The sequence below is a fragment of the Anopheles stephensi genome, chromosome 2, assembly GCF_013141755.1.
Source record: "Anopheles stephensi strain Indian chromosome 2, UCI_ANSTEP_V1.0, whole genome shotgun sequence".
NCBI lineage: Eukaryota > Metazoa > Arthropoda > Insecta > Diptera > Culicidae > Anopheles > Anopheles stephensi.
The window spans coordinates 21,816,546-21,844,047 of record NC_050202.1 but is presented as its reverse complement, the minus strand read 5'-3'; the positions used below and the strand labels follow the sequence as shown (position 1 = coordinate 21,844,047).

At 46.1% G+C, this 27,502-nt stretch overlaps 1 protein-coding gene across 7 annotated transcripts in view; it reads right to left on the bottom strand.

Moving 5' to 3' along the window:
- LOC118506298 overlaps nucleotides 1-25,331 on the bottom strand; it is a 29,716-nt gene extending 4,385 nt beyond the window's left edge. The window contains exons 1-5 of one of the 7 annotated variants that reach the window (XM_036043244.1): nucleotides 18,116-18,450; nucleotides 17,211-17,697; nucleotides 6,689-7,228; nucleotides 4,464-4,685; nucleotides 3,545-3,769 (exon numbers count right to left, since the gene is read on the bottom strand). In XM_036043244.1, coding sequence (XP_035899137.1) covers nucleotides 3,545-3,769; nucleotides 4,464-4,685; nucleotides 6,689-7,228; nucleotides 17,211-17,620 — 1,397 coding nt within the window. In that variant the 5' untranslated portion in view covers nucleotides 17,621-17,697; nucleotides 18,116-18,450. Of the gene's footprint in view, nucleotides 1-3,544; nucleotides 3,770-4,463; nucleotides 4,686-6,688; nucleotides 7,229-17,210; nucleotides 17,698-18,069; nucleotides 18,093-18,115; nucleotides 18,469-24,119 lie in introns of those variants that run through there. The other 6 variants (XM_036043243.1, XM_036043240.1, XM_036043241.1 and 3 more) reach the window with 6 other exon arrangements.
- Nucleotides 25,332-27,502: the final 2,171 nt, after the last annotated feature.

Genomic DNA, 27,502 nt, shown 5'->3' with positions numbered 1-27,502 from the left:
CTGCTATCGACGGTTACCCTTACGCGGTGCGTTGTGTATGCTGCGCCTTTGGATGCTTGAGGAAAGCAATCCCTGCCCCGATTTGAAGTGCGAGCATCGACAGCCGAAGGCCAGCTCTAAAGCGGGTCAGTCAAGAGGTTCGGAAATCAATGACAGATGTCCACTTTTCAGCCCTTTGCGTCTGGCAGGGTAGCTAGGGTCGTGCCTCTGGTAACAACACTGCCCGGGATATGTATGTATAGATGATGGTGGTCGTTGCCAATCTGGCAAATTACCGGAAACAGTAGCAAACGAACGGGATACATCCAACGAGATCGGAAGATTTCCCCGCAGTGAGCGCAGGTACTATTATGGGGGGGCGGAATCGGAAGAGGGCGGTTACATCTTAACTGCACTCGAGAGTCGCTGCTCGAGTGGTATCACTTTCTTGCACGCTTTCGCTCGCATTAACACGCCACCAACCGTCCACCGTACGGAGGTCGTTCGCATTCTTTCTAGGCCTAGCAGGGAAGTTCTTCCCTTCAGCGGTACACTGTAACGAATCGCAAAAAGGGTCGGGTTCCTGAAACGGTGCTACCAACACCGTATTTATGCGAAACCATAAATTGCAGACACAATGGTTGTGAGGCGCGTGTGTGCCATCCGGGGAAGGCTCAAAAATGTTTGCCGGAGAGCAGCAGAACTGCGCACTTAACCCGGAACAGTCAAGACATTCTCATGGAGATGATTGATATGCAGACACGGTGAAGGAATCAATTCCGTCCCCTCCGGTCACCTTTCGCAGCAGCCGGGTTATACTTGATACCACCCTCGATACGATCGGGACAATTAATTCCCATTCTTGATCAATTTGTACGTCTTGCTGATAAAAATCTGTTCGTCTACGGGTTGCTCCAAGGATGGATAGAACAAATCGGTTCCGAATTCCAGTGTCCAGTGACATTCTTACTTTCATTCATTCTTACCCCCACCAGGCCAGATATCATATTGCCTAGAATATATCTTGCCTTTCCCGCCTTGAAGCTCACGGCACATAATTGTTTCTCATTACAAGACTAACTCTTTTATCTTCTTGTATGTCTGTAAGCTTCACCAAACATACGCCAAAGCGGAACCTAAGAGGAAATCCCAACCTCCAACAACGATTCCTAATCGAATCTCCAGAATCCAGAAAAAAACCCAAAAGATGCTCCAAGTGCTCATGAATTGATTGGTCTCTAAATTAATATTCTGTATGTTTTTCCTTCACTCTCTAATGGCCAAGCGGTTCAGTGCTGTGCTCGCGGTACAGCATGAAAAATTGCTCGTAATAGTAACCCACATTTGTGGTGGTGGTGGTGTTATCGACAAATTAATAACTTCGACTTTATCTTAACCGAAGCCTGTGTCCTAGACATTTCCAAGGTTTAGCTTGAAGATTACTCTCAACACATGCGTGGGGAATATGTCAAAAAAGAATTACATTTCCGATTGGACAGCTTCATTAAAATGATGCTTTCCGTACACGAAACCGATATCGTTTCGAGGTCTAGACGAACCTATCATAATTTATCAACGACGGCAGGGAATAACAACTCATTTCCCGTGTGCCCGCGAGCTTTTAAAATTATTTCACCTTCACAATTGAACCATTCCATCACTCATCTGCCAAACGAGGCAGTTTAAAATGGACCTGTTGAAAGCGGACGAAGCTTATGACGAAGTGCCCCTGGTACGCACCGCGTACATCCTGCTGGGCAGTATTGGTAAAAAGAACTCGAAGCAAAGTTGCCACCTACCAGGTTGTGGACGAGCGGTTATTCTATTTAGTCAATCAATTCACGAGAACAAACTCCATTCACCACCAAGGGATAGAGATCAAGGGTCCAGCAAATGGCGCCCTTCGAACGGCAGGAGGGCGAACAATAACTAGGACCTATAGCGTCAGCGTAAAGCTGTAGACGATGGTGCGTTACCCCCTAGAACTGCTCTCTCGTACGAGCACACGCTTCTTTGTCCACTTATTTCGATTCCGTCGCCGGCGACTTTCGATTTCGGGTGTGAACGAAAGGGCACGCATCATTAAAAACGAAGCCCTTGGAAGTCCTTGTTCTACGAACAGCGCTCAGGAAGAAAAGGGAATCCTAAACAAATACCCGCTAGAAGGCTGGACACGGTAGATTTAGTAAGCGGAAGGGAGTTCATAAAAACGGGAGAAAGAACTTGTAGCATTTAAGCATCCGTTTGTTTGGAAAAAGAATTACGGAAAAAAGGAACTTGCTGTGTGGTATATAGAATTCCGGTGGCCATTTTTATTCCCCGTACCTAACTGGAGTTGTAGAAACTGCGTGTGAAACTGTGTCAATCTTGCTTAACGATACGCAACGTTACATATTGACCTAATTCTTTGTACAGGATAACAGCCTGGGATAACAATGGTGGAGAGACTTCCCGGGTGAATCCGCTCCAAACACAGAATGTGCGTAGGGCTACGTACATAATTAGAACACTAAGAATGGCGAGCCCCCAACGCAAAATGGTGCGCTAATTGATCGAAATCTGACAGTAATGAGCATTTCAGTGAGACCGCTCCATACTCTCCATGATAAAAATCTTTCATTATTACATCCTCGTGATGCAATCGCCCTACATCGCCTGTACCATGTTCAAAAGAAGTCATGAGTTCCCAATCTAAAAATCACACCAATTTAATTGAAGCCCTCTTTCCAAAATTTCACTCTCTCTCAAGCCGATAAGCTCGGTCGAAAGTATGATCGAATCCATTAGGGCGTGACGAAGGTAATAGAGCCCTAGCGGAGATCGAAAGATATCCCAAGATACCTGAAGTTCGGCGCATATCAACCATGTTAATATCTCATCAACATCAATTCACGTCGATCAGACACATATCGGACACAGGCCGAAAAAACGTATAGAGAAGGCTGACCGAAATTCTCACCCATTCTTACAGTGGCATTCCTGTGTAGATGCTCCAGATCAATCAGGCGGCCTGCGAAGTAATCGAAACCTTTTACGGTGAACCGAGGACCCGGTGCGTGGGATCTTGGCGGGTTCGTGGTGATGTTTCAATTTAATAAACTTCCACCAGCTACATCGATCTCAATCAAACGAGCGGGTGCAACGATTTGTAAAATCGACAGCATCATTCATTATAATCAATTTTGATTATGAATTCGATCCCGTTTCGAGCAGAGCAAGGAACGACCTCCGGTGAGTAGAGCCGCCAATTGCCGTGTGAGTGCAGGAGAAAGGTTATTAATCATTATGTTTCACCTCCTTTTTTTTGCTTTTAGTATTACAAAGAGCTGGAGAAGAAATCCCAAACGATCAGAAGCTGAAAACATTGATTGGTGGACCCGCCTTCTCCCATGAGGAGGTTATGTTTCGGGCCCACTTGGTGCAATATTAACAGCATGTAGTGCGCAATGGCCCTGTGCACAGGCGCAGGATGTTGTGAAGGCTGTAAAATAATGGCACATAATGATACAGGATCGAGATATGATCTGCTGCCCCATCGTTCGTGCGAGCAGCATCCTCGAATTACCTCTCGTCGCATCCGCAGTGCATCAGCGTGTTGACGCGCCAGTTGAACAGATTGTACTTCGTCTCGAAGCCCAGTATCCAGAACGGGCAGGATAGGTCGTGCTGGCGGCAGCACCGATCGGCCTTCGAGTAGCCGCCCATTTCGACGTAGCTGCGGGCACTCCAGCCCTTGCCGCACCATTTTGTGCCCGGGACACGCAGCATGCTGGACAGGTCGCGTCGCTGCCTGTGGTGTTTTATTGTTGCATGAAGGTGGAATGGAAAAATGTGTTTTTGAATATTTGATAACGATTTGATCAAGTTTTCGTAATAGAAAGGGGGGGTTTCGGTAATAAGGTGTTGATTGGAAGGAATTTCGAAAAGGATGCTGGACGATCATTGACCGTCATTCGTCATCGTAAAAGGAGCGTATGAGGCGGAACAAAAAACGAAGCATAGGGAAGGATAATACCGGGAAGGACGATCGGGACAGCAGGCAGGTACGTATGCACCGTGGCACATAGCATCTCGCTTCCAGGATATCGACCTAACGATCGAATCCTGCTTTTTTCTCGATTTTAGCAAAAACACTGTAAACAACTGTTGAGACCATCACCACACACCACACTTCTCCACTGCCTTAGGCTTACCTGACGCAATGCTGGATAACGCTCGGTTGAAATTCGGTTGATGATACGGGTCAGCTCAGTGCGGCAGAAACGGCCGGTAACGTTATGCGGATACCATCCCCTAAAGAATCAGTCTTGCTGTGCTGTCTCTTGTTCTCTTCTCTCTCTCTCTCTCTCTCTCTCTTTGTCCTGAATATTTTCCTAAAACCCCGTAAGGACTTTCTCGGCCGTTCTCGAACACATCTCAAAGATGTGAACGAGGAAACAGACCTTACCCGTCCCTTTGTCCGTCTCGTAGGCCCCAAAACTAACCTCATATCGCAGCTACAGTGGCTGATCGTGAACGGCCGAAAATTGAACAGCTCCCAACAGGTGCCCATGGCCGGTATCATGATCTTGCAATGGTCGTGCTTACGGCAGCACATGTCCGCCCGGGATGCGCCTCCCAGCTGGTGATATACCGAGGCCGAATGCCCTTTCCCGCACCATTTCGTATTGGGCGACAGGAACCAGTCGGATACGGCACGCTTGTGCCTGGGGATCAGCCAGCAAAGGGTAACCGAAAACCCACCCGAACGGTGGAAAATGTGGAAATGCATTTTCATTTTCCATATTCGACCAGTGGCGAACAGGCGCGAAATGGCACAACCATACGCGTATCGCGTTGTTTGGTAAGAAGAGAAGAGGAAAAACGAAAACAAAAAATATAAAAAAGTTAATTAACTTGACCACAACACAGCATGGCTATGCAAAGCATGGTAAAATGTAGGGAGGTTAAAGCACAAACGAGGGTAAGCATAAACCCGTACACCTTTTAGCAATTGATATGTGATAACGAGCAAAAAGGTTAAGAAGTGCAGTTAAGGGCCCAGGTGTGTGTTAGTAGAAGCGTATAAGGTTAGTAGTTAGAAAGTATTAGCAATGTATCGGTTGTGCATATTAGATTACGTTAGCTTTTCTATATTAGTTTTTTCAATTCTATTTTCATAAATTTACACTAGTTATAGTAATTTTCTTGAGTTTGAAACTTGTTTTATCATTAAAGTTTTAGTTCTTGGTTTTATTCTAATATAACGGCCTGTCCATATTGCAATAATTAAACTTTTTAATTAAATCAATTTAAACTATTTTGACAAATTTATTATTTTTTATGTCGTTTTATTATCCTTCCTAAATTAAATTTAGGTCTATTATTGGAAGAAAAACGAAACTAACTAAAACAAGTCAAGAGTTAAATGCAACTAAACTTTAAAAAATTAAACAAATGAGTAAAGCATTATTGCTTATAAAAGCATTACTAAAGATAAAAATAAATCACAAAATAGCTGCTCGGAACATTCCGATCGGACGCTGAACATGCAATAATATGACGCTTCCGACTCGTCGATCGCGCACTGGAAGACGAGAGTTATAAAAACACATTCCGATGCCATTTCCTCGATAACAGAAACGAGCGAATACCGCAAAGGTCCGCTTACATCGTTCGATGATGAATCGTCCCGCAGCAGGCGTTGAAACCAACCACCTGTCGAGCTTTCGTCATCATCGTTCATCATCAGCCGAAAGTTGTTCGCTGCCTAATTTTCTATTCGTCTTCTTCTTTTTTTCCACAGATGCAAATCAAATTCCACTGCCGTAGAGAGTGGGGCGACGTGCGAAAGGATGAATGGTGGTGGGATGAAAATAAAGCTCCCCACTTTTCCTTGGTGCACGCTTCGACATCATCCACACCGAACCACCGACACCTCCATCCGGGGTGATTTATGGTGGAATGGTGCGGCAGCTTCCATCGATGTCGCTGCAACATGCAACATACCCCCGTGACAGGGACGGCCACAAGTCGTGCGACGGAAAGTGAAATGCGCGTGTGTGCTGTTTTGCTTCCCTGTTTTCTGTTCGGCGGGGGTCATAGAACCGAACTCTTCCGGTTGAGTCCGTACCTATTGAAGTAATCTTGCCGTCATCTCGTTTCCGGAATGGACACATCATTTAGCGACTGAATCCAGAGAGAGAGGTCAGCTCGCACCTTAATTCGCGAACCGTGGTGAAGGGTTAATAACAGTACCGTAAAGCAGGCTAACAACGGCACGTGGAGTGATTGGGTTAGATTCGTGCATCCAATGGTGGTGACTTAAGCGAGCGGTAAGCAACGAACGCGCATGATGTATTTATTTAAATTTTGATCGCCCCGGCCGTTTTTTTTTCGAATTGGCATTGGGCATTTCGAAATGCTTCCAAAATAGGACTTTGCAGAAACTAGCAGAAGGCTAATGGAATGTGGATGCCCTTGTCATAGTGGTGGCAGTGAGGTCTAGGAAACCGACACGAACGGTGCGTTGTTTCTGTGCATGCTAAAATAGGTGAAACGATATGTGCTACCGGTAGGTGCAGACGATGAGGAGCTTCCCCGTGAAACGAATGGGACTTTGGGATGGGTGGGGGGAGCATCGGGCGCTTGGTTAGTATTTGGGAAAGATGTGGGGCGAAAAAAAAACCCAAGGGAAAGGAGAAAACAAAACCAAACAGGCGGTAATTACCTTTGCAAGTTCTCGTTCGCTATCCGCTGATGTTCGGGATCGGAACTCTGCAACCCTTGTGCGATTTGCTTCAGCTGCATGTGCCGCACGTTGCAGCGCTGCTTCAGCTCGCGAAAGTTTAGCAGCTCCAGCAGATCGGCCGGAATGGCTTCCCGTGCGTGGAGCGGAATGTACGTCAGATTGCGCATGCCGAACGCATCGATGGTTTGGTGCGTGGCCGGCACGCCGGCCGGGAACTCGAACACATTGTACTGCAGCTCCTCCATCTCGGGCGTAACGATGTCATGCTCGATGTACTGCTCAAAGTCATGATCGGACACGAGCGAATGGTGTGTGCCGGCAGTTGCGCCGCTAAATGGTGAGGTAAAGTTGCGGGCACGGGCCTGGGAGAATTCGCTCGCGAACCGGCTGCGGAACTGGTGTACCATGGTGCGCTGCCGGACGTACTCGCAGTCCATCATTTGTCCCTCGCTGTTGTAGATGATCTGTATCAGGTAGTTGTTGGAGACCATCTGCCAGAGACTGAGGGTTTTGTTGGAACTAAATGGAAAAGGGAAGAGTGGTAAGGAAGAATCTCATTAGTTTGATTGCTTATGTTGTTGTTTGAACGGTTACCAGAGAGTGACCCTCGATAACCTAGAGGAACTGGACTGAACTGGAAATTTGCACGAGCGATCACCCAGCTTCAAGAACTAACCAGAATTCCAACCAACGCCTACTGATAACCGTCCATGAGCATCTCGTACGTTGCTGCTCACGGTGACCTACTTTATCCCGGGTCTGACCTGACCCGAACAGTGTAATGTTTTATTGTTTTTCCTTTTGCATATTCTAGAAAAATAACACCGATCACCACCGCATCCAGATTCGGAAAGGCCCACGATGGTCGGACTTTGACCATTTGCATTCAATGCGTGAGTTCGCGCCAGTAAAAGGCCGAACCGTATGTTTCGGCTGTTTGTTGAAGACCATCAATTCGGATCGATCAAATCCTCTCCAACTGCGCCTGTCTCGCGCACCATCCTCATTAGGGCATCGTTTATGTCACCCAGTCACTCACAGCGCATGGGTTGCATTCGGTATTGGAATCCAATTAAAGCCCACGGAAGGAATTCTCCGCCAAGCTTCGGGAAAAAAACATGGAAGAAAGGGTTAGAATAATTTACAACCATTCCGAAGACGCAACCTTCGTCCCGGTCCAGCGCAGCCCGACGCACTGATGAGATGTTCCAGCCTGTGGAGTGTTTTATTATCGCGTGGTGTAGCTTACGATTCCTTCCTTTCTTTAGTGCCGGACTTTTTTAACCGCCACAAACAACGCGCAGTGTTGACAGTATGAAAATTTACAACCATCAAATAATCCCGGGCGGGGGGAAATGAAAAAATCTCGCACGATCCACCAAACAACGAGGCCGAGTGCGTGATTGAGTTTGGAGTTACAAAATCTCGCAGATCGGCGTCCATCCGAATTCGAGCTGCGACGAAAACATTGAGCAAACGGTCCAAGCATGGACCGAACGTCCACAACTTCAGCTTTCAGACACACGCTTGAAACAAGATTTCGTCACTGTTTTATTGGACTTATGGGTACTCTCTTTGATGTACACACCGTATCGAAACGGCACGTCAATTCGTTTCACCATACCAGTAAGCTACTCCTTTAACGCCCACTTTAACGGGAAAACGTTTAGTGTGGTGAGCAAATTGGATCACTTGCGGGAAAAAGAGCGACCAAAAGAAAAGATGCAGGCAAGCAGTTTTTGTACCGAGTGTAACAGGGTTACCCCACTGGAGATGGCGTAGAAAAAGGTGCAAACGGTCAATCATTTATTGATGGACACCTTTCCCATGCCTTCAAACAGCGTGGCCAAATACCTGGAACGTTTCCGCAGTGCGTTTGTGCTTCTGTGGATTACGGACACTCCTTTGACAAATGTCTAGCTTAGATAAATTAGCATCTGTTTGAATGCATGATTTAGAGTTGAACGCAAAATTTCGTCGTCGTCGAATATTCTCACATGGACGTCCTGAGTGGTGTGCAATGTTTTGTTTGAATTCCCAAAAAACCGCACTTAAAGGACATCTCCGAGCGACCCTTTTCTCTCCTCCCTTGGAGAAAGTGGTCGGAAGCAATTGGTCTGTTTCCTTCGGTTCAGGAGCCCTGGGAAGCACAACTTAACGTAAATCCGATTAGGTTGTCCCTTTTTACATTTTAGATGCACACTCTCGGCGGGTGCCGGGACGTTCGGCAAGAAATTCGGACCGTCATCTGTGGGCGACAGAGAGCACGGGTTCGGGGGGATGTCTTGCACATGTCACGCGCCCACCCCACCCGCACGATTTCCGGCGTCTTGTGGTTGGCGCGAATTTCGGATGTTGAACCCGGGGTGGTGTAACCAAAAAAATCTCCTCTCTCCGAGTTGCGTACCATAAACCTTGGTCAAATGCGCTCGGAGGAACCACATACACAGCACGCGGAGGGTATGCAATCGCATTAAATTACCTTGAACTCAACACATGCGTCACACGGGCTATAGCTCGCCTGCCCAGCAAACATACCGTGCGCAACGGTTGCAGGAATGGAAGCCGCTCGGCCAACGCCTGTGCCGATGGTGGAATGTGCGCGGGGTAGAAAGGTCTCGCAAAAATTTGTGCTTGCCTAAGCTGAAAATAGTTGTTGCGTTTGTTTTTTTTCTTTTTTTTTTTGTTACTCATGCTTCTATTTCTTCGCCAAAGGAACTAACCCAACGGTTTTTTTTTTGCTATGTTGTTTGCTTTGTTTTGCAGCTCCAAATCAATATCAGCGAAATTCCACCTCGTAAATGGTGCGGTGAAGGTTAGGTTCCCCCGCATACAACGGAGAAGGAGGGAGCTCATTTCAATCACCACCACCAGCGGAGCAACAGATGAAAAGGGGTTCGTTTTGCTTCCGATAAGTTTGCGGTTTCTTTCTAGAAATGATTCATACAATTAGTCACTTCCTGTAGCTGGTCGCTGAATAGAAGAAAAAAAACGCACACACACATTCTGTTGAGCGTTTGTCGGCGATCGAGAATAGCGAGACCCTCGTTGGTGTTCAATTTCACCAGCTATGAAGAATAGCATCCTCAGCGATCTAGTTCTTCTAAGCAATGCTGGAGTGGAGCAACATATTGATAACGCTTTACCAGCCTATTCTTGGATGCCTTCCACCCAAAGATCCTATTATATTAGATTTTATGACTACCGCATCGAACCTAGACGAGTCGCATTAACCACAAAGAACCCAGTCTAGAGCGATTGGGCCGATTTCAGTATATTATTTTAAAGTGTCCGTGTCATAAACAATAATTAATTCCTCAGAACCCTTACGAGAACTTCACCCAAGCGGCATCGATTTATTAACATTTACGATCTAGAGCAGCGATCGTTTGAAGTAGTAGACCCAGTTCAAAGAAGTTCCCATCGTGGGATCTCCTACTCACGCACCTCCGCTAATAATAATGAATAATAATCGATTGAGAAAATCCTCCCGATGCAAGCGGTGCGCGCGTTCTGCCCAATTCAAATAAACAGTCCTGAAGCCGCGTATATGCGCCAGACACTTTTGAACACCGATCTTCAATGTGTTGCATCTTTACCGAGTGTGTTCCGTTTATTTTGATACGAAATGCACTGGAAGTCGATGGAAGCAACCCGCTTGGTAAAGAAGCACCAAAGCGTGCTCGTGTCGGATAACTTCAAGCGAGCCGACGTGTATCACGTGTGCCCGAGAACTTCGTCTAGCCGTGCATATGTGCAAGAAGCGGATTGTTCATCTCGTTTGTTTTCAAACAATAACTGACACCGTGAGGGCGTTCGTAGCGTGTGACGAGTGACAACTAAACGATCAACTTGTTGGCTGGGGCGAAATCTGTAAGCGGACAACGTGATCGGACCCAAGATCGGAACTCGGAAGACGAGCCTGTCGGGGGACAATTAATTAAAGTCAAACGAACGCTACCCCTTCTTTCGGTAAAGATTTTAAAAGAAAGGGTCTCCTCGGGTCCCTTCCAAAGAGCCCGCCTTTTCGATAATGATACGAATAGGAAGATTTTTTTCCTCTCGATTCCCACTCGCAACTACTGTGGAGACATTGAGATTTTGTCCCACGAATTTGTCCTTCTGTTTGATGAACGGAATTTCCAAACAATCTCCATTCTTCGATACGGATCTTGTACAGCGTTCTGAAGACTATTCACGAACGAATGGATGTGAAGGATAGTGCGACTTTCCTCTTGCTGCAGTCGGAGAGCGTGGACAAGGTATAAAAATAAGAAAAACCTAGCTAGAGAGAGAACCTGCTGCTCTGCCGCTACCCACGACAAATCTCCGCCGTGAGATATCCGACGTAAATTAAGTAATCGTTTTACCACGCACCACCACCGCATTCACGGTGCAGCGAAGCTGAAGCACAGAGTGAGAGTTCATAAAAATTTAGTGATACAATTTATTGGATAATCCGTGGCTTAATTGTCCGTCAAGCCGGCGGGCTTAAGATAGTATGCCGATCTGACGGCGACGTAACCGAGCTGGATCTGGAGAGAATTCTAAGCCTGAGTTCTATATATGTTTTACGAATCCAGCGTGTCCGCCAAGAGGTGGCGATACTTGGGGGAGATGTTAATAGTGCTTCGGAAGGGGAGAACATGGAATCCCAGAACACGAACATGATCGTATGCTGACATTTGGAAGCTGCTTCGTTGCAATACCTTCTTCCAGAACGCGACGAGATTAGCTCACGCGCTTGTCGGAATGATAAACGATGGCACAGTGAGAGTGTGTGACATCCTCCAAAAAGGGGACACTAATCGTTATTGCAGAGGGTGGGGTTGACCGTTAGAATTTTTTCGACCGGTGCAGCCAATTGAGAAAGATTCCCCCCCTGACACTAATGGATCGTAAACAGTTTTTGGCAAAAAATGATCTCAACTCTACATCACCAGGTTATGCAAATAAACCCTCATCAAATCAGCGCACGGGTCAAAGTGTGTGAACTGGCGCATCCTCCCATCGAACCTGACAGCAATAAATAAGGTAAGTTCGTCAGGCGCACGTGACGTTGTCACACCGTTTAATCGCTTGTCAAAACATGTGATCCGCTGGTGCTCCGTTGCTTGTTTCGTTCTCGTTACGAGAACGGACCGGGTGTGAACATAAATTTCCGAAAAAAAAACCCCGGTTGCTCCCATGCAATATGTTGCCGTTCTCCACATTCTCCAAATATCGTGTCCTCGCGGGAAGTTCTTTGCAACACAGCACACATACACACACATGGTTTAGTACGGGAACAACATGCTTTCTTCCCCCCCGTGTTACATGTTTAAATAAGATCCAACGTGGCAGTGAACCGAGGCGTGAGAAGCAGACCTCGTCCAAGTACAATACCTTCCGGACGTTCGAAGCGCGACGCGTCCCAACCGCCACAAAAACTGTCTGCAAACCCACGATCCTGATGTGGACGTTTGTGTGGACTTTCCCCCGAACCGTAGCGCCATCCACGCGTTTGACGCGAACCGGTAAGTACTCATTGCTGTATTTTGCACACATCAAAAAACTATCCACATCGAATGACTTTTGCTTCTCTATACTTCTTTCCCTGCTTTTGCAGTCCACAAAACCTGAGCCACAACCTCTCTCGCATCTCGTATTGAGCCGGCGCGTACTATAATTAGGCGTACGAATTTGGCAGCCAGCAGCAGCGGCGTATCCCGCCGCCATTCCGAAATGCGCCGTGCTTTCATTCAAGCGGTATTTCTTTTTTGCCTACCGAGCAGAAGGTACATTCCAACGGTCGGCTAACACTGCTAGACAGCCGTGGGAGCGGCCTCCCCCCTCTGGCAGTGGAGCAGCGAAGAGCCGCAAAAGAAAGACCTCGAAGAAGTTTTCGTTTCTTCAGGGTGTATTCTTCTTTATTTTTTTTTGCACAATTTTTCTCTCTCGTTTTTCCTTTCTGCCAACGCGGTGGTACGGAAAAGTATCGTACGATCGTACGATCGTGACGTGACTTAGCTTTCAACGGATACGGTGTGGTGTGTCTCTGGCGTACGGGATATACGATACGGCGAACTACCACAGAGCTTCCGCCGTGCTGTTCGGAAGCGGACGTCTGCTGTCTGCTTCCTCTGCGGCGATTCCTAGCTCACGTACTAGGATCGCACAACTAGCATAAAAACCCGCCTTTTCCTTTTGCTGCCTAATGTTTTATCATTTCGTTCTAGGTGGTTCTACCCGCACGAGCATGTGTTTGCACAGATGAAACAACTTTATCGTTGCTACTGACACCGGTACCTTTATGGGTAGCGGCTTCTGCCCCTTTTGGCAGTCCAACAATCCGGAGCACCCACGTGGATGCGCCAGCCGACGCTAATCCGAACACGAGACCTTCAAGCGATGGTGGTGACAATTCCCAGGCGACAATTATTATTATTGCGAATTAAATTAAGTGTAAATCTGCCTAATCTTGTACATCCATCCTCTGGTCTGCAGTTTTCCACAGAGGGGACTTTGTCGGCACAGAGCAAGGATGCCATATCAAATTGCAAACAAAAGACACAAATTCGCTCGGTGTTGCATCGTGGGAAGTGCTGGGCAGGGTAATGAAAAAGCGACACACGCGTAGCAACCCCTCCCCGAGACCTGCATAAACTCCAGCATGATAGCTTTCGCGCGTACATTAAGGACGCTGTTCATTTCGCTAAAAGTCCTCACGAGGTGGGAGAGCAGCAAAAAGTGGGCTAGAAGGAAAATTGCTTTTAATGTTTTCATTATCCTGTGCCCCTTCGTTCGGGTTGTAGAGTACAGCTTGCACGAACGCTGTCGGCGTGTCGTGGTGACATTAATTGTCCCCTTTTTGCGCTGAAGAATCACTGAGGCACACAATAGCCACCATCCAGCAACCTCATCATCATCATCATCCACGTAGGCCGTCGTCCTCGGCGTCATCTGGATCGGTTTCCGCATGGAAAATGTATTCCCAAAAAAAAAGGATCAAAGCGATGGTAGGCAAACGCGAGGGGTAGCACACTCCCTGCTGCATGATTATGGAAGGTGCAGATGCAGCGTCCGCCACCTCCGAGAAGCATGTGATGATAAAGATTTGTTTAACTCTTGAACCTGTTGGTGAAGCTGTTGGAAGTTGTTTCCGAGCAAACAATGCCCACAACGCTACCCTTGTTTGTCTCGGGAAGTCAACGAGCGTGATGGCATTGGAGCGGGTCAAGTGTGTTGTTCCACTTGCTTGCGCCTGCCTCCACAAGGTGTGTGGAGGTATGCTAATAACCCAGAACGCATCACGCAGTTCATATGACAGCTGTTGTCTCTCTTCCTTGCTTCTAATGACTTTTCTCTTTCAACGGGCCCCTATTTGGGCGACTCCTATACCGCCGGTCCTCCTCGACCCGTTACTAATTGAGCTGTTTAAGAAAAGGGTCAGACCCGGGGGGGCCAATCAAATGGGTCAGTTTATCGGAGTGGATTTTATTTATCGGTTAAGTTCAATAAAACTTGTCGCCAGTTTTTTCCCACCCGAATCAACCTATACGAGCTTAGCTGGGTCCACTTGATTCTCGTCGAGTGCGGTAACATCAGCCCGCGTGTTCGAATGTCAAGGTCTGGGGTGAATGCGATTTAAGTCAATCGCACTTTCCCATTACTTAAGCCACTCCTGCCCGGGGGAGTCCGTAAGCCATGCTCAGGAGTGGCTAGGAGAAGTGGAACTCGGCTCGGCTAGAAATTCCTGGACCGCGTATCTGGACTAGTGGGAACAACATTCGATTACCGCCAATAAAGGCGGGTCGGGACTCCTATGACGAGCAGCTTTCGATTGCGTGAGATGTTTCCTCCAATTGGAGAAATAAGCGAATCGATAAATGGAGCAGGGCGAATGCGACTAACGGCTCTGCTGTTGCTATCGCTAGCACCGGAGACAATATGTCTAAATTGAGTTTATTAGGCATCAAATGGCGATGCAATGTCAATCAAGCGGGTATAGAGCGAGTCTTCTCATTCTTCTTCTTCTTGCCCGAAATTCGCACCACATTTGGACGAAGATCACGCCACGATCGAGAAATTCGAACAAACCGGCGTGATCATTAGGCATGACATTTACATTGGCCACTAACGCTGTTCTCGCGCTCGATATTTTTAGCGCCAGTACTGCAGGATTTCTTTGGGAGTTTTCCTCCTTTTTTTCTTTTGCTCTCCCGGCAATCATCCGGTTTCACTTCTACCCTAACAGAAGGCGATATTTCTCCGAACACATTATGGGAATTTTTAAGACGACACAAGCCGAAAAAAATCGTTTGTAAACAAATCGCTTCAACGACCACGCACACGACGCACCGTGCAGAGAGCTCGCAAGGGGAAAAATCCTCCTAGCACGACGCCAACAAACTTGCACATTTCTTTCTTTGCCAGCTTTGCGTGTCCGCTCACATTGTCTTCGGTCGTACATTTTGTAATAACTCGTCTTGTGATACATTGCAAATTTTCGCTTGACCTTACCCCCGCCGCCGCCGCTGCCCCACGGTTAGCCACCCGTTCACGCGTCGTTTCAATTATGCAATCGGTCTCTTAAGGGTCGGTGTGGCGTGAGACTGGCACAATATACCCGACTACGACTTACTACAGCAGCAGCGTCGTAGATCGTCGTCGTCGTTGGCGCGAACGATCGTATGATCTATTTTCACCGTGTCGGTGGCGTTTTAAAAATAGTTCCAAATTTAAACGAGAGATTCGCGTCCACTCGAAGCAATCCCGCCATGTGTGTGTGTGTGTGTGTAGTACTATTGTATTTTTGGCGAATTATACCGATGTGCACCCGGCAATTAGGTGTGGCGGCGGCCGTGGCACTACTAGTATAGAGGGCGCCACCACAATCAATTTGACAGGCTAGTGTAATATCTCTCTCTTGTGATAAATTGTCCTGATAGAGAGACACACCCTTGTTCAACTGAAAATTTTCTAATGCTGAGGCAGCGATGCAGAATGAGATTCTATCCTTGGACGTGCATGCTACTAAACCCATACGTTACCCATTACACTATGTCGTCCGCTCGGATCATCAGCAGCACATGCCAATGCCCAGGCGCAATTTGATTCTTTGTAGTGATCTCTTTTAGCTGTATGTAATCAATCCGTACCAAACCAAATTCTAGAACACTTCTTTTCCATCCTCTTTCTATTCACCACTAAATTTGCCTCTCCTTTCCATTACAGCTCCAACATTCTCATCTTCCATTTATTCGCAACGGTCAAGGTAAACTGCCTAAGTCAGCGCTCGCAGTAAAACCGGCAACCAGGCAGGCAAGTCGAATTGAATCGAAAATCTTCGCTCAATAAATGTTGCTTTTATTCTTAACATTCGTTTGCAGCAAACATCACGCCACCGCGGAACCGATCGAAAAACTACATCCGATCGGTCCGCTTATCAGCTTAACCTGTTTCGCGGTATGTGAACCACCATAGAACGGAACGCGCAAAATCACGCCACGCCGGTTCGAATTTCAGCCTGAATCGAGTTTCCGTCCAAGCGCAATCGAGTTTTGGTGGCGCAAAAAAAAAAAATACTCGAACTTTTCACAATTCCGGCCCGGTCACCATACATAGCCGATTATCATACAAAATGTATGCACGACGCCGATGGTACGACGATCGATGGACGCTCTATTTACCCACCGTCGTCGTAAAGGGGGAAGCGAAGTTTGGCCACCAATTTGAAGTTGCAGGAGAGAAAACTGCATAAAATATAAAGGCAGTACAGAGCACGCCTCAGTACAGTTGCTACCGAGACCAATTTGCACCTATTCCGAGTGGAGCTAACATCCTCCTTCTCCTCCATCACAGCTCAATCCTATCGGTCCTAGTGCCTTAGGTTCGGGTCCGGTCAATTAGGCAAGATTTGCTAATTTCCTAAAAAGCCTCCTACGGTAAAATCTCTGCCAGCGGGATCGAAATCTTGCTGCCAGTTTAAACTGAAGGACATTTCATTTCTCGAGTAGGTGGACTAACAACCGGAACGTCCGGGTTTGGTCAACAATTACACCCCCACCACTCTCCTGTCGTTGCTGATGAGACAATGTAAGAAGGGCTAGAGGGAAGCCGTGTACCGGCTTCGAACAAACTTTGCTCCAAATTGCGTTCCGGTGGGCCTTCTTTATCCTCGTACGCTGACCATCGGCAGTGCATACGGTGACCGGTGATGATGACATCAATTAAACGCTCCATCTCCGGGGTAATAATCGACGAAAATGACACTTGAAAATCGTCCATCATGGGGGTTGACAGTTTAAGTGCTAAACTCTCTGTGTGGCGCAATGTTCTTCCGTACAAGTCCAACTTCCGGACACACGCAGAACGGTGTAGGGAAAGGAATGAACTTAAGGATGCACATCCTGAAGCCGTTTCAAATCCGTTTTTTTTCACAGCTCCATATGTTTTGGCCTTCAACGACGAACACGAACTGGACGTTAGAATTTTGGGCAATCGATATACGATAACTTACCTATTATCGGCTAGACTGGTCTCCTTTCCGATGATACCGTTCCAACTGATGCGCCGCTCCCGTTCGCCATCGTTCAGGTAATCGATGAGAATATAATTGCCGCCATTCATGAACTTCTGGTGAGCAGCATCAGCATCACCACCACCACCACCACCTCCACCACCATCGCCGATGCTATCGAACTCCTGTTTCGTCACCTCCCGATGCAGATGGTGTCGAGTGTGATGTGGATGGTGATGAGTGTTTACACCGGGCACAATGCTGTTTGCTTCCAGCTGAACGGACCCGGCTGCTGTCAGCAGCAGTAACGCTAGCACGGTCACACACCACCTGATGACAGCTAGGACCGATTCTAGCTGGGCAAGATGCGCCTGCTTGTTGTGAACTTTCACTTTTGCCATGTTTGCCATGGTTACGCGCTGCAGTAGACGAAAACTTGCACAAGGACACCACTGCTGTACACTGGGCAACCGGGGCGTGTGCGGATCTGAAGAAGAGAGCACAATACGACAAGAAAAGGCTTTAGTAACTCAAGGATTATAACACGCGTTACGTTCTTAAAGTAGATTGAAGAAAGTCCATTAATCCATTGTTCTTTTCTTTTGCATTTCAGGTTAACCATCTCAACGACACAATCTACTCCACAAATTGCACCTTTCAACATTTACAACACAGAAATGTAGAGCAAATCCAACAAGTTGTAGGAACACAGTACGCCACCTCCGGTCGATCACTCTACTAGACCAGAAAAACACACAAACGCTAATTGGGCGTAAAATTAGCTTTTTCGCGTACTCGCCCGGGAAGAACTCGGACACAGGTGGACGCTCTCCGATCGCACCAGACGATTATCACTCACTGTAACGGGGCTTTCAAACTTCCTTTAAGCACTGCAGCTCACTTACTTGTTGTAGCTTTTGCACTGAAGAATGCTATGCTTAACACACACCGAAACTGATATCCTGCAGGTGGAATAGCTGCGCGGCTGAGGGGTTGTATCAAAATAAAGCCACCACACACGCACGTACAACAACACGTTCAACCCAATCAAGCGATCAGCGTCACCCGAAATCGAATCCGTTTGCACTGCAATATTTACCAATATCGGATATCCCAAACCTTCCAAACCTGGTGAAGTGGAACGCTCTCGAAATTGCTAAACAGTTGTGAAAAACAGTGAAACGTTTTCATCGACGCTCCCGCGATGGCGTGTGCGCACAGACTGGCGGCAGACAGCCGAATAATGCGCCAACGGTTCGAGACACGTTGGTTTATACGAACGTGCAATTTTGCCAACGGTCGTTTCTTAAGCCTGCACTACTACATGCGCACAAAAGCCGGAGCTACCGGCGAGGCGGCGGCTGCTACTCTTGACGGATCGCAGTCTCAAGGCACGGGGCACGGCTCAGGTGTTTCACCCGTTAGAGCGAAACGATGACGTAGGTAGTCTGTGTTTGGTGTGTGGTGGCCAAAACAGGGTGGCCTCTCAGGGTGGTGAACGAGAACGAGTCCGGCCATCTTTAGTTTGGTGTGGCTATCGCGCTTTAGGAAGCTTGATGGAGAAACGATCGAGAATTTACGTCAAAAACTTAACAGTTTGCGTAGATTGTCGGTGCAGCAAGTAAGTTTAGTAAAGAAAATTCGCATTACCCAATCACTAATGAATCGTTTTTCTTCACTTTTAGGTTTGTGTGTAATTAACACACCCGATTCCCGAACGCTCATTAACATCGATCGGATGTTCTACGTATTTTAGAAGTGATCTACCAAAAACAAAAAAATCACATCGTTAATTAGACCGTGCATGACATCAACAGTAGTATCTTCGGTGGCTATAATTAATCCCACCAAACTGCACTGTCATTATCAAACGTTCTAAAGCTTCTCGCAAAATCGTACCCACCCTGTAGGAAAGGGTGGACTCCACCAAAAACTGGATGATGCCGCTTAAGCCTAACATTGCACCATTTACAATTGAGCTGCGTGACGCCGAATCGGCTTTAATGCGTACTTTCTGTACTCGTGTAGAGTGTACGCAGATAAGAGTTAGGGAAAAAAAACTGCGCATGTCCTATTACGTGGCCGCTCCCCTCCCCCCACCCCCCTTACACGGTTCTGCAGAAGCGGCTCATGATACCAGTACATCGGAAGACAAGCTTATCTTATCACCGCTGCTTCAACACGATGAAGTCTTTTTAATGGCTTGTTTCCAGTACTAGTATCGGTGGCCATCAGTATTCCCCTACGGAAGCGGCCCACCTGGTCGGGGCCAACCCCTCGTTTCGATTCAATTTGCAAGACTCATTGAGAAACTTCCTTCCCGAAGGGGGATACAATTTCTTATGTCAGGCCACAGGGGACCGTTTATCAACGGCAGGCAACCTAAGGGCCTAATTTCTTGGTCCGTACACACGCCGCTTTAGTACTGGCATGATTGCGCACACCTTGACTGTTTGTTTGCACCTCCAGGCCCAGGCCTCCCCGACCGGGCACCTCGGGTTCTCACGCTCCGGCACGTTGGAACTCCGTCCAACAGTTCGTGGACTTGAGACGATGAAACACGATCGCGTGATACTGGCGAACGGTGTGTGTTAAAATCGTACGATTCATGACGTTGTACCATTCACCGGCCACGAGTTGCGTACTTGACCTACCGTGGCGCTATATATCTCATTTCGCCAACTCACACGAAACCAGTCGGTGACGTGGAGCTACGTCAGCTCCAATTCTCCAATGCACAGAGAGAGAGAGAGAGAGAGAGAGAGAGAGCGCGTGCGAAACTCGTGGCCTAGCCGGTAAAGATGCAGACAGAAGTCTCGGACGATACTTTATACAAATAGCGTATCTTTCGTTTTCGCATCGATGATCGGTGGCCACCACTTTCCCGATCAGGCGCACCAAAACGCGCAACCCGATCGGGTTTGATGACGAGATCGGTTCAGTGTTTTCCTCATTTCTCGCTCTTGCTCGTTTGAGACGAACGTTAAAAACGATCTGGCCGGTTTGATCGGTTCGGCGAGACGCACACCAGCGCACCTACGACGGGGTGCAGACAGCGTAACGGCTGTCTGCAAGATTGCTAACCGAATTTAGAAGCGTGAGCATCTACCTACCGGGGGGGGCGAAATACACGGAAAAAATATGAATGATCGAATACTGACCATCACCTGATCTTTTTGCGCTCAGTAAGCACACACCCACAGTGTGTATTTCTGGGCTTTCTTGTGAGTCACGCTTAAGGTAGCTATTCCGCTTCTGTACTCCGGAAACATCGTACGATCGGTGTTTGTTTAGCTTCGCGATGATGCATCGGTGTGACTGTGAATAATAAACCGATTACCGAGAGCTTTTGCACCCTCACCGGTGTACGGCGTTAATATAGCGTGATACTTGCTGTGACGCCATCGTTCTAGTGAAGTCTCGTGCGACCTTGCGCTCCGTCGCACAGTCGCACACTTGCCCGAACACCTGTACACTTACGGTTCCCCTGTGGGGCTAGCTTGTGTTTACAATTACAAGCCATTCGCAACATCTGATCGGTGTAGAGTTGCCTGCATGTTACCGGGTACGCGGCCATGATGAGAAAGTATTAATCGTGAGCGGGTATTACTACCCGATTACGTATTTTTGCAGCGACAACAGGAGTAAGATGTAAAAATAGCACAAAAATCATCCGATCGCAATCGATGGAAAGAAGCTTAATCTTATTTGCATATTGGAAAGATATCAGTCCGAATGAGTCAGCCTAAGGTGATGCACAGGAAAGTATGACTCGCTGATTAATCTTCTATTATTTTCATTTTAGATTTCGGAATTGCTTCCTCCACACGACGATGTCGACGGTGAATCAGAAGGCACCGTACGGGAATCTTTATCGGAACATTTTCGGTATAGAAAATATTGAGAAATCCCAACATCAAGCTTTAGTCGATAAAATGAAATCCTCCCCAAATCGCAACTCGCTTGCATAAAAACGCAAAACACTTATTTGCGCAACTTGTTTTGTCGCGTTCTGTACCCAGGCACTGCAATTAGTATCTAATTTGCCTGTTAGTCATTTGTCGACGACTGCAGTGTCACGTTCCCATCCTGCCCAGCTACTACTGCGTACGCGATGATGAAAACAAACTGATAAGTTCTAACCGGCCTGCTCGACCAATCCGGCGCCTCTGGCCGTACGAGTTTGCAGGGCTTACGTTTGATTGAGTGATTGGCATAATGCAAGGCGCACTCAAGATGCGATCAACACAAACCCCGTAGGGAGGTGTGTCTACATACATACGGGCCGTTGCTGATCGTCGTAGGTCATACGCCTTCCACGCTGCAAGCGTTCACAGGGAAACTCGTAAACCGGCGGTAGCACTGTGCGTCCGTCACGCATTGACCCACAACCGTGGACAGCTTCTCGCGTTACTCGACGTACCGGGCGCCATTAATCGTCTGTGCCAATTATGACTCTATTAATTTGGCGGATTGAGCAAACAGATACGCCGCAGCGAATCACTGCGTAGGTGTTATGCATTTAATTGCATTCGCGTGGCTTGGATTTCGGCCCGCCGAGAAGAAGAAGAAGAAACGTTCGTGGTTCGGACGGGGGTAGAAACATTTTAATGCTTTCTCGCGATCGCGATCACCGATTGATGGATGCAATTAATGGATGCAAAGCGGGTTTTGCCATCCCGTACCCACTAGGGGAGGTAGGACCCTAGTGTTCGATCAATTCAAGCTGTGGTCAAGCTTTTTAAACACATTCTTCTCTGTAGGTAATTTGTATGGGAGGGAGTTTAGCTAAAGGAAAAGCGGCAAAAGCGACTTCCTTCTTCATCTGCCTCCACATGCGAGACTTGCGAGTCGGGTTGCCGCGTGGGCTTTAGAAAAGTTTGGAAAATCCCGCCCGCTCGTTTCGTTGCGCTAATATCTTTGGAAAATATTATTTGTCATTAAGCTAGCACCGCAGGACATCACTCACAGATTATGAAGGGCGTTAATATGCGTTAGTGATTAAAATATTGAACCGCGTGAGCCAGCCGACAAACGAACGAGCAGCGGTCCATTAGGCGGTTGGCACTAATTGAAAGACATCGGCCGACTGGGGTCCTGTAGGAGGTGGAGAAGTAGTTTTTTTTTTGAGAAATGGAAGTAATTATACAATGTTATGGGATGAATGCTTGATTTTATTGAATGTTGCCATAGCTGTGTTCAATCATTACGGCTTTATGTATGTTTAATGTTATTTAATCATTTATAAGTTTTCTCTTGGTCAATTTCAAATTAATACGTGTGAGTTTTCTTACATATGTACTCTCAGCTAGCTTCTTTCTTTAATATTCTCTTGTAAAGGTTGATCTAGAAGATGATCCTTCGTGATATTGATTTTCAATCAGAATTCTGGAAACATTTATTCTGTACTTAATACAGATGATCTTCCGTGAAATGAATTCTCTTCCATCAGAATTTCTATGCAAATTCATCCTGGCTCTATAGCCTCAACTCAAGAAAAAACATTCTCCAACAAATATTCTTACCATTCGTTAATAGATCGGACTGGATTATCTGGTACACAATCCGAGTCGTCAATAATCTGGTCGACCGTGTGCAAGATCGTGTCCCTGATATTGATTTTCCAAAATAATTTTTATATTACTTCTTCCTGGCACTACAGTTGCCATGCAAGACAGGCTTCCGAGGATCTTTATTTTGTACTTGACACAGAAGATCTTTCGTGGTATGAATTTTCTTCCATCAGAATTTTCATACAAATTCATCCTGGCTCTATAGCCTCAACTCAAGACTGTCTCCAACAAATATTCTTACCATTCGTTAAAAGACAGGACTGGATTAGACACCAGTGCGACCGTGTGATAAAAAGGTGACACTCCGTTTTTACCACTTGGACGGATGGACTTGGAGTTTACGACGTTTGAAACGCTTTTAAGCCAATGAGCGAGCGAGCATCACACTAAATTTGTTGGACACATTAGAAAAGCTGTTTAAAAATTAGTTTATTTAAAACATATTATCCAACAACTCAACACTGCTTAGCTGCGTCAACAGTAGATATCTAAAATTGCCATTCAAAAATATATAAAATGCTATAAAAGCGTTGCCAATCAATCTGGAAGCATAGGTGAGAATGAAAGCTTTGAAAAATTACCAACAATTTGCAGAAAAATGAAGTAGAAGCAATCAGGGGATTTGTTTTTCGTTTTTTTAGAGACTATAAGTCTTTTAGATCTCATTCGCCTCTTAATAGCTATCAGGCGAGATTTTTAAATCTTTCGTTAAACAAACAGATTTTTTTGCATTACATTTAGCTGACACATTTTTTAAATTAATAAATTGCTCTTCTTGTTCTTCTTCTCTTTTGGCCCAACGGCCTCTTAAGGTAATGCCTGCCATTTCTGGCTTACTAGACTTATTGATACCACATAGTTGAATAGTCAGCATCCACTATGGGGTAACGGCCCAGATGGGATTTGAACCCCGATCGTGTCGTGTGAAGACCCGCACATCCTTATACAACCACTAAAAATGAATAATAAAAACATCTGTCGAATTAAGGAATAGTTCAATATTCTCCCCTGATTGTTTCTGCAACTGCAGCTGCAAAACTAGATAAAAAATTGGTAGTCTCAACTACCCTGTCGGACATTCTGGGCTTTGAAAACTATTTAAAATTGCTTATATTTTATACTGTTATAAGTCTCATATTTTTCTTATCTATTTAATAATAGTTTAATTTGATAATAACCACAAAGTGTTTGTTTATTCATGGGCTGCATGCATGCATCTCACTAAGACAATTCAAACGTTCTTGACACACTTGCAGCAGAAAGTAACATTGATCATCATACTTGCTTTTTGATTAGTAACACGTAAACTGATACCTAATATATTACTTAAACTCACCTTAACAAAAAAAAACACTCAAACGCGATCGTTTGCTAACAGCCGATCACTTACACACCGTACCGAAACACTTAAAGATCCACTTGTCACGCAAAACGGCACTGTTGTAAACTGTAACTCGATACCGAACCGCTCAAACACACGCGGGAACGCACGGAATGCCACTTCTTGGAATTTTCAGCGGCCTAACACCGGCCCGATGGCAAAAGCGAAGGAAGGATTTAACATATAAATATGCAGAACCATTGAACCACGCGCAACACAATCCGTGGTTCGGCTGATTGTTTTAATTATCCGCTGCCGATTTGCAACGTTTGACACACATCCACGGTTGATTATCACGGTGAGGTGTCGTTTTATCCAGGATGTTAGATTTAGGTTCTTAGGGTGGTTAAAAAACGACAAATCACTTCCAGTCGTGAACGTCCCAGCTAGTCACACGTTTTCCACCATAAATTGAACTCTTTCGATCGATCAAAATTACACGCTAGTCAATATTTATTCTATCACTCGACTCTCATATGAGAGCGGGAGCAGCAGCCATTAATTCGATTCGAATGCTCACCAATAAAATGATCACCGTGCGGGTTAATTTTACGCCCCTGCGGCCTATAAAATCACACACCGCAATGCGTTGCACACACTTCACACCTCGTTATGCACTTTTTATCGTTTTTTTTTTTTTCCTGCCGCGGTTGAAGATCGCCGGGATCGAGCATCCAGTGAAATGCCTGGAATTTGATTCCCGTTCCCGATTGCACCGAGAGCCACCTCTAACGAATCTGCCCGATTGGGCTGCTTCTTCACCAAGCAAAAAGCACCTTACGAAATCGGCAAAATTTATTATCTTTTCAATTAAATCAATCGCTTGATTGCATTATTGGCTTGCTGGTTTACGAGTTATGCCCCGGCGGGAGGGCCAATGGCTGCTTCTGCTGCTGCTGCTGCTGGCTGGCACAGGATTATGATTACGAATTTTATGCTTCTTTTGCACACTGAAGCACCACAGCGGGAATACAAGTTTTTAAAACCACACTTTCAAAAAAAAGCCTGTCATTCGTTATCATGAAAAGGCTATTAATTCTCTTTTTTTAGTTTAATCGTTTTTTATGAATTTCAAGTTTTTTTTCACGAAACAATTCTCAACGAAGCGCGAGTATCCACGACGCGAACACCAAACGATCCGCTCAACAGGACAGCCGTTAACGGTTTGAACGCGTCGAAGAAATGGTTTAGCCCTCAGACCGTCGTTCCATCGCCACGACGCATGTCCGCATGGGGTGGATGCTAGCGACAGGTTCGATGTGACGGACGGGAGGGGGGGTGCTCGTGTGACATCGCATCGAAGGGAGCGCAACATACTCATGTTGCATGGTAGATAGGAACGAAATGAGTGGGCAGCTGTTCAAGAAAAAACGGAACTTAAAAATTTAGTATTTAATTTAAAAATGCTACCAAGAAAAAAGTTGGTTAATAGACGTTAGAAGTAAAAGAAGTATATTTAATAATTTAAATAACTTACTAAAATTTGGAACTAAATTATTACAAAAATTAGGATATTCTATGAAGTTTACTTGATCGTTTCTTCAACCTTTCTTCACGGTTGAACTATGAATAACTGGTCAAGATAATTGAATTAAGTCTTCCGAAGAGTTTAAAACACCTTTTGGAGATCGATGCCCAGATCACCCACATAAAGGGTTCGTGATCTTACGTTGTCGGGGGATCTTACGTACGGGGCGGTCCGGTGGCCGAGGCGACAACGGCGCTGGTCTTCACACGGCAGGGCCGGGGTTCAAATCCCATCCAGACCGCCTCCCCGTACGTAAGGCTGACTACTTTACTACGGGTAAAAATTAAGTCACAGAAAGCCAGAAATGGCAGGCCGAGACCTCTCGAGGTTGTAGTGCCACGGAAGAAGAAGAAGAAGATCTTACGTTGTTGTTCTACAAACAGACAATGTGGCGTTCAAAGTAATTTGATTCTATACCTAGCTACTTTCTTTATTTTTTATATGTATTCACCGAAGTTTTATAATAAATGCTGTAAAGAAACATGTGCGTAATTGAGATATTATGGCTTACGTAGGGATTTAGGTATCTGAGCAGCAGATTCCTAGCCTCCGTGACTATGTTCCAGTTCCTCGACAGTCAGTTCTGTGTACGAGGAGACAAGTTCGGATAGGATTTGATAGCGAATCTTCCATAAGCAAAAGATGCAATCGAAATAGCCCCAAAGAAAGGCTGAATAGCTTGAATAGTCCCGGTGTGTCCTATAGATTCATTCTGGAGTCTTAATGTGTATATAAACAAATATCCTCTCTCTTGAAGTTAAACTGTAATTTTATCAAATATTTTCTGACCTTTATTCATTTTTTTCTCATATATAAATTACTTATCGTACATCATTTTAAGACTTTTCTAGAGCGGAAATTCCTGAGAACTTACCAATCACATTACGATCACCTCCCGTCAGGCGCCATTCATCTTAAACGCTTCATTGAGATGCAGCTTTTGCTCCAGAAAGACACAACACGCCGGCCATGCTATTGTCGAAGCCGATGCACCATTCCCGCACCCATAATGACGATGGACGCGACCGATGTGCTGATGTACGTGGGCTTTCGATTATGATTTGATGGCTTCGTAAAAAAAAAAAACAAAGCAGAAACCACCCTGCTCTCATCTCCTGTCCTGTGCGCCATCCATCCATTTGGGGCAAGTTATGTGCGACCGTAAAACAGTTAATTGGTTGTTAAAACAGTGCTGTACTTGTAGAACGCGCGCCGTACCAAAGATCCAGCACGGTGATCGTCTCGGATGATTTCTCCAGAAGGGATTAACGCCGGGACGAGCGCGTTGTTGATCGGTCGGTGTGTCGGAGATGCGATGAACATATTTATGGCGCACCGACCATCGAACGATTGAGTGATAAAAGTTCCTCCCCATTCCTGCCTAGCGCGTGTATGGGTTTGCTTGCTGGTTTGCTAACCTTTAAGAGGATCCAATTTTCTAGCAAACTAAGGTGCAACATTAGAGAGCCCATTGCTGGTGGATGAAAGAGAACGAAAAAAGAGGCCCACGAGGTGGAAATTAAATTATTGATCCACGCTGAGGCATGTAGATTATTTTACAAGTTTACGGATGTTTTTGCTGGAAAACTGGAACAAGGCTGGTAGGGAGAGAAACGTATTAAAAATGCTCTGGGTAATTTGGATTAAGACGATAAACTCTGTGTGTTTAAGTGCCTTGCTTGTTTCGTACTGTGGTTGAGGTTCAATAAAGATGTCCGACGGATCGAGTGAGGACTCAGACGACACTTTGTAACAACAACAAAAAAACGTTTGGCGCAGTTAATCTTTCTTTCCCAAAGGTTATGCAAGC